The sequence below is a fragment of the Pongo abelii genome, chromosome 1, assembly GCF_028885655.2.
Source record: "Pongo abelii isolate AG06213 chromosome 1, NHGRI_mPonAbe1-v2.0_pri, whole genome shotgun sequence".
Taxonomy (NCBI): domain Eukaryota; kingdom Metazoa; phylum Chordata; class Mammalia; order Primates; family Hominidae; genus Pongo; species Pongo abelii.
In genome coordinates this window covers 182482016-182494070 of record NC_071985.2, presented here as the reverse complement: position 1 = coordinate 182494070, position 12055 = coordinate 182482016, and the positions used below count along the sequence as shown (strand labels likewise).

General features: G+C 36.7%; 1 protein-coding gene across 2 annotated transcripts in view; it reads right to left on the bottom strand.

The window, feature by feature from the left end:
• The window catches only part of FAF1 (Fas associated factor 1), a 534212-nt gene that overhangs the window by 340966 nt on the left and 181191 nt on the right, over positions 1-12055 (bottom strand). The window contains exon 4 of one of the 2 annotated variants that reach the window (XM_002810838.5): positions 10031-10236. In XM_002810838.5, coding sequence (XP_002810884.1) covers positions 10031-10236 — 206 coding nt within the window. Of the gene's footprint in view, positions 1-2932; positions 3099-10030; positions 10237-12055 lie in introns of those variants that run through there. The other variant, XM_063712405.1, reaches the window with a different exon arrangement.

The following is a 12055-nucleotide window of genomic DNA, read 5'->3' as shown; positions in this document are numbered from 1 at the left end:
CTCTAAACAAACATATATCTTTATGCTATGATTCAGCAGCTCCACTTGAAGGTCAAAAGAAGAATGTTTATGTACGCCAAAAACGTGTACAAGAATGTTCACAGCAGCTTGATAACACTAGAAAGAACCCAAATATCTATCACCAGTAGAATGGGTAATTTATGGTATTTTCATATAATAGAATTCTACATAGCAATTAGAATGAATGAATTACTGAATCTCAAAGACATAATATTGAGTGAAAGAAGTTAAACACAGTATACAATGTATGATTTCAATTATACAAAGGTCAAAATACACAAATGCAATCCAAGGTGACAAAGGTCAAAACAGTGGTTTCAGAGGGGAGATTAAATAGCTAGTAGGGGGAATGAGAGAGGCTTCTGAGGTGCAAGAAATATTCACTATCTGGATCTGGGTGGTGGTGGTTCCAAGGGTATAAACTTAATATTTACATATAATTGACTCTTGAATAATGGGGGTGGGGGGGTTAGGGTACCAACCCTTCCACACGTCAAAAATCTAGGTATAGCTTTTGACTCTCCAAAAACTTACTACTAGCTTACTGTTGACGAGAAACCTTACTGATAACATAAACCATTGATTAACAAATCTTTTGTACATTATGTGCATTATACATACATTTCCCACAATAAACTAGAGAAAAGAAAATGTTATTAAGAAATCCAAAATATATTTACTATTCATTAAGTGAAAGTGGATCATCTTCCTCACTGTCTTCATGTTGAACAGACTGAAGAGAAGGAGGAAGGGGAGGGGTTGGTCTTGCTATCTAAGGGCTGGCAGAGACAGTAGAAAATTTGCTTGTGCCCAGGAGTTCAAGGCCACAGTAAACTAAGAGTGTGCCACTGCACTTCAGCCTGAGTGACAGAGCAAGACCATCCCTTAAAAAAACAAAACAACACACACACACACACACACAATACAGCTTGCTGCATCGATTAACTTCCTTTCATGAAAAGTTTTGCTGTAACATATGATGCTGTTTGATAGTATTTTACCCACACTAGAACTTCTTTTACAGTTGGAGTCAATTCTCTCAAACCCTGCCACTGTTTTATCAATTAAGTTTATGTCACATTCTAAATCCTTTTTTTGTCATTTCAACCATGTTTACGCATAGCATCTTCATCAGCAATAGATTACATCTCAAGAAACCACTTTATTTGCTCTTCCATCCAAGTTTTATGAGACTGCAGCAATTTGGTCACGCCTTCAGGCTCCTCTTCTAATTCTTTTGCTATTTCTACCAGATCTGCAGTTACCTCCTCCACTAAAGTCCTGAACTCCTCAAAGTCATCCATGAAGGTTGAAATCAGCTTCTTCCAAACTCCTATTAATGTTGATATCTTGACCTCCTCCCATGAATCATGAGTGTTCTTCATGGCATCTTAGAATGGTGAGTCCTTTCCAGATGGTTTTCAACGTACTTTGCCAAAATCCATCAGAAGAATCACTACATATGGCAGCTATAGCCTTATGAAATGTATTTCTTGAATAACAAGACTTGAAATTTGAAATTATTCCATGATCCATGGGCTGCAGAACTGATACTATGTTAGCAGGTGGGAAGATAATATCTATTTCCCTGTATATATTGATATCTAAATATATATTTAGATATGAGATAAATATATAAAATTATATACAAAATACTCTATAAAATATGTAAATGAATACAAAATTTTAAAAAATATAATTTGTGACACCAATAACAAAAAAACGTTTGGGGGTGGAGGGAAGTAAAAGAGTATTTGTATGTGATTGAAGTTAGATTGTTATCAGCTTAAAATAGATTCATATAACTATAAGATGTCTTACGGAAACCACAGGTTATAAATTTTTTAAAAATTAGAAAAGAGCCGAATGCAGTGGTGCACACCTGTCATCCCAGCTACTCAGGAGGCTGAGGCAGAAGGATCACTTGAACTAGGGAATTCAAGACCAGCCTGGGCCGCTTAGTAAGAGCCTGTCTCTTAAAAAAAGAAAAAGAAAAAAAAGGAATCAAAGTATATCACTACAAGCACGCATGCACAGACACACACACATACACACACACACACACACACACACACACAGAGGAAGTAAAATAGGAAGTGTAGGGGGACTACAAGACAGAAAACATATAAGAAAATGTTGACAGTAAGTCCTTTCCTATCAGTAATTGCTTTAAATTTAAATGGATTAAACTTCCCAACCAAAAGACATAAAGTAGGTGAATGGATATAAAAACAAGATCCAATTATATGCTGATTACAATAGACTCACTTTAGATTTATGGACATGCAAAGTCTGAAAACGAAAGGATAGAAAAAGATACCCCAATGTATAGCTGGGGAATTCATGTGGAGGTCAGAGTGGAAGCAGGTGTGAGAGGGTCCAGCAGAAGGAAACACAGCTGCCAAAGGGTTTTAGTCCATCAGCAAGTTTGACCTGGCCTTAGCCATAGCACAAAGTGTGGTGAACTCTGCCTCATATAATGTGGATGCTGGGTAAAGAGCTATTGTCTTTGATCGATCCCACGGAGCACATAACACTGGTAGAGACAGGGACTCACTTTCTCATCCCCTGGGTACGGAAACCAATGATCTTTGACTGTCACTCTTGACCATACAACATGCCAATCATCACTGGTAGCAAAAATTTACGGAATGTCAGTGTCACTGCACATCCTCTTCCAGCCTGTCTCTAGCCAGCTTCCTCACATCTTCATCAGTATCAGAGAGGACTATGATGAGCATGTGCTGCCACCTGTCATCACAGAAATCCTCAAGTCAGTGGTGACTTGCTCTGATGCTGGAGAACAAATCACCCCAAGAGAGCTGGTCTCCACACAGGTGAGTGATGGACTTACGGAGTGAGCAGCCACCTTTGGGTTTATCCTGAATAACGTGTCCTTGATGCATCTTACCTTCAGGAGGAGTCACAGAAGTGGTGGAAGCCAAACACATGGCTCAGCAGGAAGCAGACAGGGCCAGAATTGTGGTGGAAAAGGCTGAGCAGCAGGAACAGGAGGTCATCATCTCTGCCAAGGGTGACTCCAAGGCAGCTTAGCTGATTGCCAACTCACTGGCCACTGTGGGTGACAGCCTGATTGAACTGTGCAAGATGGAAGTCACAGAGGACATTGAGTACCAGCTCTCACACTCTCAGAACATCATTTACCTGCTGCCAGGGCAGTCAATACTCCTCCAGGTGCCCCGGTGAGGGTCTACCCTGCCTGCACCTCTTTGGCCAACTAGGCCAGAGCCTCAATGATTCTTACCACCACCTTCTTTCTGCCTCCACCCCAGAAATCACTGTGAAATTTCATGATTGGCTTAAAGTGAAGCAAATAAAAGTAAAATCACTTCAAAAAGAAAAAAAAAAAAGATACTCCATGGGAATGGTAATAAAAGGAAAGTAGGGGGTGCCATATTTATATCAAACGAAATAGAGTTTAAGTAAAAAATTGTCACAGGAGATAAAGAAAGACATTATATAATGATAAAATGGTCAATTCACCAGGAAGATATCCACAAATATATATGCATCCAATACTGAAGTACCCAAATATATGAAGCAAACATTGACAAAACTGAAGGGAAAAACAGACACCAACATAATTATAGTGGGAGATTTCAACACCCCATTTTCAATAACGAATAGAAATATCCAGACCAGATGATCAATATGGAAACTGAGGACTTGAACAATGCTATCAATCAAATAGATCTAACAGACATATACTGAACATCCATTCTACCACAGCAGAATACACACTCTTCTCAAATGCAGAGAATATTCTATGATATAGCACATATTACGCCATAAAAAAGTCTTAAACTTAAGATGACTGAAATCATATTAAGTATCCTTCCCAACCAAAATAAAATGAAGCAAAAACTAAACAATAACAGAAGGAAAACTGGAAAAGTCACAGATACAGTCATGCTCCTCATAACAATGTTTCCATCAACAATGACCACATATATTATACCAAGGTGGTCCTGAGCTGAATAACTCCTATCATCTAGTGACATCTTAGCCACTGTAACATTGTAGCACAACACATTATTCACAAATTTTTGGTGATGCTGGTATAAACAAACCTACTGCACTGCCAGTAATATAAAAGTATAGCACATAGAATCATATATAGTACATAATACTTGATAATGATAATAAACAACTATGTTACTGGTTTATGTATTCACTATACTATACTTTTTACTGTTATTTTAAAGTATAAACTTTTTTTTGTTTTTTTGAAGTTAATGGTAAAACAGGCTCAGGCTAGTCCTTCAGGAAGTATTCTAAAGGTATCATTACCCATAGCAGATGACACCTCTATGTCTGTTACTGCCACTGAAAAACTTCCAGTGGGACAAGATGTGGAAGTGGAAAACAGTGATATTGATGATCCTGACCCCGGGTAGGCCTAGGTAATGTGTGTGTTCGTGTCTTAGTTTTTAACAGAAAAGTTTTAAAATTTAAAAAATAATAATTAAAAAATTTCAAAACAAAAAAGCTTACAGAAAAAGGATATAAAGAAAAAAACATTTGCACAACTGTACAATGTGTGTTTTCAGCAAAGTGTTATAAAAATGTCAAAAAGTTTTTTATTTTTATTTTTTAAAGTAGAGACAAGGTCTCGTTATGTTACCCAGGCTGGTCTCAAATTCCTGGGCTCCAGCAGTCCTCCCACCTAGGCCTCCCAAAGTGCTGGGACTACTGGCATGAGCTACTGTGCCCATCCTCAAGAAGTCTTAAAAGTTTTAAAATTTATAAAGTAGAAAAGTTACAGTAAGCTAAGGTTAATTCGTTATTAAAGAAATATATTTTTTAATAAATTTAGTGTAGCCTAGGAGTACAGTGCTTATAAAGTCTGCATCAGTGTACAGTAATGTCCTAAGTCTTCACATTCACTCACTGCTCACTCATTGAGAGCAACTTCCAGTACTGCACACTCCATTCATAGTAAGCATCCCATTAAGGTGTTACTTTTTATACCATATTTTAATATACAGAAATAATAGGAAAAAAATCAACAATACTAAGAGTTTTTTTTTTAAAGATCAACCAAGTTCATCAACCTAATTTATCTAGAGTAAGAAAAAAACAGAAAAATTAAATAAAAAATAATTATAAGAGACTACTATGAAAAATCATACGCCAACAAATTAGATAACATAGAAGAAATGGATAAATTCCTAGAAACATACAACCTACCAAGACTGAATCGTGAACAAACAAAATCTGAACAGACATACAACTAGTCTGTTATAGAGAGTGAATCAGTAATCAAAAACCTCCCAACAAAGAAACATGCAGATGGTAACATTAGGGTATGTTACCAAACATTTAAAGAATTACTGCCAAGCCTTCTCACACTCTTCCGAAAAACTGAAGGAGGGAATACTTCCTAACTTCTTTCATGAGGCCAGCATTACATCAATACCAAAGCCAAAGAAGCTATCAAACGTATCAAACGAAAAGAAAACTACAGTCCAATATCCCTGATAAATACAGATGCAAAGATACTCAACAAAATATTAGCGAAACTAAATTCAACAGCACATTAAAAGGATTACACACCATGGCAAAGTGAGATTTACCCCTGGGATGAAAGGATTATTTAACATATAAAAATCGGCCAGGTGCAGTGGTTCACGCCTGTAATCCCAGCACTCTGGGAGGCTGAGGTGGGCGGATCACTTGAGATCAGGAGTTTGAGAACAGCCTGGCCAACATGACGAAACCCCATCTCTACTAAAAATATAAAAATTAGCTAGGCATGTTGGCTGCGTGCCTGTAATCACAGCTACTGAGGAGGCTGAGGCATGAGAATCACTTGAACCTGGGAGGCGGAGGTTGCAGTGAGCCAAGATCACACCACCACACTCCAGCCTGGGTGACAGAGCGAGACTCCATCTCAAAAACAACAACAACAACATATGAAAATCAGTCAATGTGATACACCACATTAAAAGCAAGAAGGATAAATGTCACACAATCATCTCAATAAACAAAAAGCTTTTGACAGAAGTCAACATATTTTCATAATACTGAACAAACTAGAAATAAAAGGAAATAACCTCTACATAATAAAAGCCATATATGAAAGTCCCACAGCTAACATCATATTCAAGGGTTAAGAACTAAAAGGTTTTCTTCTAACATCAGGAACAAGCTAGGATACCTTCTCACCACTTCTATTCAACGTAATACTGGAAAGCCTGGCTAGAACAATTAAGCAAGAAAAACAAAAGACATCCAAACTGGAAAGGAAGAAATACAACTATGTTTACAGACGTGACATTATATGTAGAAAACACTAAGGATTCTACCAAAGAAAAAAAAAACTTAGAACTAATAAATAATACAAAATTCATCAATCTTTTATAAGATGCAAAATCAACACACAAAAATCAGCTGCATTTCTATATACTAACACTGAACAATCTGAAAAGGAAATTAAGAAAACAGTCCCATTTACAATAGCTTCAAAAAGAATAAAATGCTTATGAATAAACTTATCCAGAGACAAAAGACTTGTCCACTAAAAACTACAAAACACTGCTGAAAGAAATTAAAGAAGACACTGGAAAAGCTTCCCATGGTCATGGACTGAAAAACTTAACATTGTTAAAATGTCCATACTATCCAAAGTGATCTGCAGATTCAATGCAATCCCTATCAAAAGGCCAATGGTATTTTTTGCAGAAATACGGAAACAATCCTAAATATAAGTAACCACAAGGAACTCCAAACACAATTGTGAGAAAGAAGAACAAAGCTGGAGGCCTCCTACTTCCTAACTCCAAAACATATTACAAAGCTAGAGTAATTAGATCAGTTTGGTAGTGGCATAAAGACAGACACACCAACTAATGGAACAAAACTGAAATCCCAAAATTAAACCCACACGTATACAGTCAAATGATCTTTGACTAGAGTGGCAAGACCCCACAATGTAGAAAGGATAGTTTCTTCAAAAAATGGTACTGGGAAAACTGGATATCCACATGCAAAAGAACTTGGAACCTCATAACATACACAAACATCATCTCACGGTATTGTGTGAATTAAAGACATAAACATAAGACTTGAAACTATACGAGCAAAGACCTTGCCACTGTCCTCCAGCCTGGGTGACAGAACAAGACCCTGTCTCCAAAAAAAAAAAAAAAAAAACTTGAAACTATAAAACTTGTAAAAGAAAGCAGAGCAGAGAGGAAATGCTTTATAACACTGATCTTGGCAATGGTTTTTTGGAAATGACTCCAAAAGCAGAGGCAATGAAAGAAAAAATAGACAAGTGAGACTTTATCAAATTAAAAAGCTTCTGCACAGAAAACTAAACCACAGAGTAAAAAGGCAACCTACAGAATGAGAGGAAATATGTGTGAACCATATATCTAATAACGGGTTAAAATACAAAATATAGAAAAACTTCTATAACTCAACAATAAAATATCAAATAACCCATTTAAAAAAAATGGACAAAGGACTTGAATAAACATTTCTCCAAAAAAGACATACAAATGGCCAACAGGTATATGAAAAGATACTCAACATCACTAATCAGACAAATATAAATCAAACCCACAATGAGCTATCACTTCACATCTTTTAGGATGGCTACTATAAAAAAAAAAAGGAAAGAAAAGAAAAAAGATAAACAGAAAATAATAAGTGTTAACAAAGTTAGGGTTGGAATGTAAAATGGTGTAGCTGCTATAGGAAACAGTATGGAAGTTCCTCAAAAAATTATAAATTAAACTACCATCTAATCCAGCAATCCCACTTTTGAACATACTGCCAACAAAATTGAAAACAGGATTTCTATGAAATATCCACACTCCTATGTCTGGGCACAGTGACTCACGCCTATAATCCCAACACTTTGGGAGTCTGAGGCAGGAGGATCACTTGAGCCCAAGAGTTCAAGACCAGCCTGGGCAAGAAAGTGAGACCCCTTCTCTACAAAGAAAAAAAAAAATTAGCCAGTCATGGTGGCACACGCCTATAGTCCTGCTACTCAGGAGGCCAAGGCAGGGGGACTGCTTGAGCCCAGAGGTTGAGGCTACAGTGAGCCGTGATCACGCCACTGCACTCCAGCCTGGGTGACAGCGTGAGACTCTGTCTCAAAAAAAAAAAAAAAAAAAAAAATCACATTCTCACGTTCATTGCAGCGTTATTCACAATAGCCAAAAGGTAGAAACAACCTAAATGTCCATTTATGATAAGTTAATGAATAAAAAAAAATGTGATATATACACACAATGGAATATTATTCAGTTTTTAAAAAGAAGAAAATCCTGCTATATGCTATAACATATACAAGCATTGAGGACATTATGCTAAGTGAAATAAGCCATCACAGCGGGCAAATACTGCATTATTCCACTTCTATGAGGTATTTATAGTCAAACTTATAGAAACAGAAGATAGAATGGCAGTTGCCAGGAGCTTGAGGGAGGGGAAAATGGAAAGTTGCTATCCAATGGGTACAGAGTTTCAGTTATGTAAGATGAAAAAGTGCATAAACAATCTTGTGCTGTATACTTAGAAATATATTGACAGGCTAAATCTCGTATTATGTGTTTTTTACCAAAATTTTTTTAAAATAAAAAACAATGTACAGGAGAATATTTGGGGGCATGGAAATGGGTACAGGGTGAAGGGGTTTATCTAGAAGAATAATCTACATAGAAGAAGAAACAAGTACAAAGGCCCAGACCTATTTGGTAAACTGAAATAAGTCCATTATGGCATAGGCATAGTGAACTAGGAGAGTGGTGATAGATGAAACTAGAAATGCAGGTAGGGGCTTGATCAAACAGGGACTTATAGGCCATGTTAAAGATTTGAATTATATCCTAAAATCAATGGAAAGCTTTTGAATGGCTTTAAGAAAACGAGTAACATAATCTGAGTAGTGTTTGGGAATGAACTGTTAAGAGTTTAACAGCCTTGCTTTCCAAGACTCAATTAATGAAATAAAATTCGAAAAGGATCTCCCCTAAAAGGAGAAAAGGGAAATTTCCAGAAACATCTAGAATTCAGATTTAAGGTAAACCACATTAAGAGAAAATTAATATGTGGTTCTACAATGAAAATGGATCAGATAATCTGAATCAAATATAAGTTCAACATAGTTAAACTATAGTAACTTGGTAAAGTCTGTCCAGAAATGGCAGGCATATACTTTCACCTCCTTTTGAAAAACAGCATTTTTTCAACTGGCAGAGAGAAAAGTGATGGGAACATGTCTCATGTCTGATTTCTCATTAAACATAGTGTGATGGTTTGAATGTATCCCCACCAAAATTCAGGTATTGTCTATGTGGTACTATTAAGACGCAGGTCCTTTAAAAGGTGATTAGGCAATGAGAGCTTCGTTAATGGGATTAGGTGCCCTTATAAAAAGAGTTTGATGAAGGGAGTCTGTCCCTTTTGCCCTTCTGGTTTCTGCCATGTGAGGATACAATGTTCCCCACTTAGGCGGATGCAGCATCAAGGTGCCATATTGTAAACAGTGAGCAGCCCTCACCAGACACCAAACCTCCTAAGCCTTGATCTTAGACTTCTTAGCCTCCAGAAATGTGAGAAAATAAATTTCTGTTCCTTATAAATTACCCAGTCTCAGGTATTGTTTTAGCAGCACAAAAAGGATCAAGATATATCCTATGAAAAATGAGTAAGTCTCAGTTGTAAAGTGTGATATGTAATGTACTTGATTAGGGTATTTTTTTAAAGCTCTTAGATGTTTGATTTGCATCAGCCCTAAAACAGCATTGTATACCATTCTACTTGCATGGAACAAAAAAAATTATTCTCAAACTTACCTCAATCTCAACACAGTATTTAAAAATAAAGCACAATAATCAGTGTTGGAAAGTTACCAGTTTCAACTTGCTTTTTTTCCCTTCTTGCACTGGTAGTCAACTAGAAATAAAAAAAATAACCTGAATGTTTACCTAATTATTTATTTGTGAAGGCTTTATGGCAGGAAAAACCTTACCAACAGTACAGCTGTCTTCAAGTACCACATCAACATTTCTGTCTCTGTATTCAACCCTGAAGTCCAGCATCCGAGGTTGCCTTTCTACGATCTGCCTGGATGGCATTACAGGTCGAAACGCTGAAGAAGAAGAGGAAGTAGGAGCTGAAGCTGGATGACTTGCTGGATTAAATGCAGGTCCTGGTATGGTCTCACCTCCATATTCACTAAAATGTTGACATAAAAAAGGATTATTGTCAACTAAATCATTACAGAATACTACTAGGGACCCTCTCCATACTTGGCTTGTGTTGTTCTTCCTATCAAGTAAGTTTACCTACATGTGTGTCAAGGCCAAACTTGAGTTCTACTTCCTCCATAAAATCTTTCCCATTGACTGAAGGCCACATTACTCTCCTTCCCATCCTTGCCTTTCTATGTTTATTAGCAGTATCATATCATTTAGCATTTAATCAGATTTTTACCTTGTGTTGTTATAATATTGGTAAAACATCATTTTTAACTCGGTAAATTAAGAACGGTGTCTTCTTCACTCACTCTCATTTACTCACTGGATCATTATTTGACTCATTAACTCTGCTTTCCACAGATTATTTTGAAACTTTACAGTCCTTAAACCTCAATTCTCCCCAATTCTCCCTATCTCTCATCTCAGTGTTAAAAGGTATCTTTTTCCATTTTGCCAAGAAAACAAAAGCCATCAAGAGAAATTTCCCTTATCTTCTTAACATCAAATCCACAAACAAACCCACATATGTGCCCTTGACCTTCAATTCACTGCTAGCTCCTTGTCAATAATAAATGGGATACTAGTGATCCATTCCATGCATTGGCATAATGATTATTGCATTATCACCCATAGCTAATTATGATGATATGCCTATTGAAACAAGTGTCTAAGACAACCAAATGACTGTCTGACTTGACTATTTTGATGGTAATAATGATACCAAGGACTCGAGGATGGCTGCTTCTGACTCGGAGACTTAAAAAAGAAAATGATAGAGTTTTTAAGTTTTTAACTTTCAGCTCAGGTCATGACAAGATAGCTACAAAATTTTAAAAATAGCCTTTTTAAAAGTTTCTTACTTGTTGTAACCATAGGTACAACTCTGCCAAGAATTGGGTCCAAAATTTAATTTTGCAGATTGCAGAATTATGGTGAAAGTTGAATAAACAGTATAAGTTTCCTTTGTTTTGGAAGGAGTGAGGCCCTACGATATGGAATGAGGATACCTGGGTGAACAGCTCCTTCTCCCATGACTGAGAAGGCTAGCCTCCACTTTTGTGAAAGCTCTTAGCTTAAACTCTTTATAGTTTACTAGTTGGCTAAATGAAAACTCTCAAAACAGTCCATATTTCATGAGGATGAGATACCTGAACCTTCCTAGCATAATGTAGAAGAAATATAGATGCTTAAAGAAACAGGAATGCTGAAGTAGATTTACCATGTATAACCTGAATATATACATACCATCCTATACATCATCCATGAGGTCCTGGAGGATACTGCATTAAAGCATTTTAAAATACATTAGTAAGGGAATCTGTATTTGAAAAACTCTGTGGTGACTGTTTTCTGTGAGTTGGGAATGACATGGGGAGACGACACGATTGAGAAAGACTCCTGAACAAGCTAATCAGATTCCAGAATGGCAGAGGTCAAATGGCAAAATTTGACAGAGAAAAGGTAAGAACAATCATGTTAACACACAGCATGGACAGAAAGTGGCAATCAGAAGGTTGTGACATACAAGACCTGCAGAGACCTTTAGAAGTACTTAACTGAGCATGGTTTTTTATTTTTGTTGTTTTTTGTTTTTTTTTTTTTTTTTTTTGAGACGGAGTCTCGAACTGAGCATGGTATTTTTAAGGAACAAAATTAAAGGTCAGTCTACTAAAATACTACTTGATCTATAAACAGTAGAAACCCCAGACTTGGTAGCCTAAATCCTGACTTCAGTGACCACTACGGAGAATCACAGTCACTTCCAGTTTCCAAACACAAGTTGGTTCACAGACATA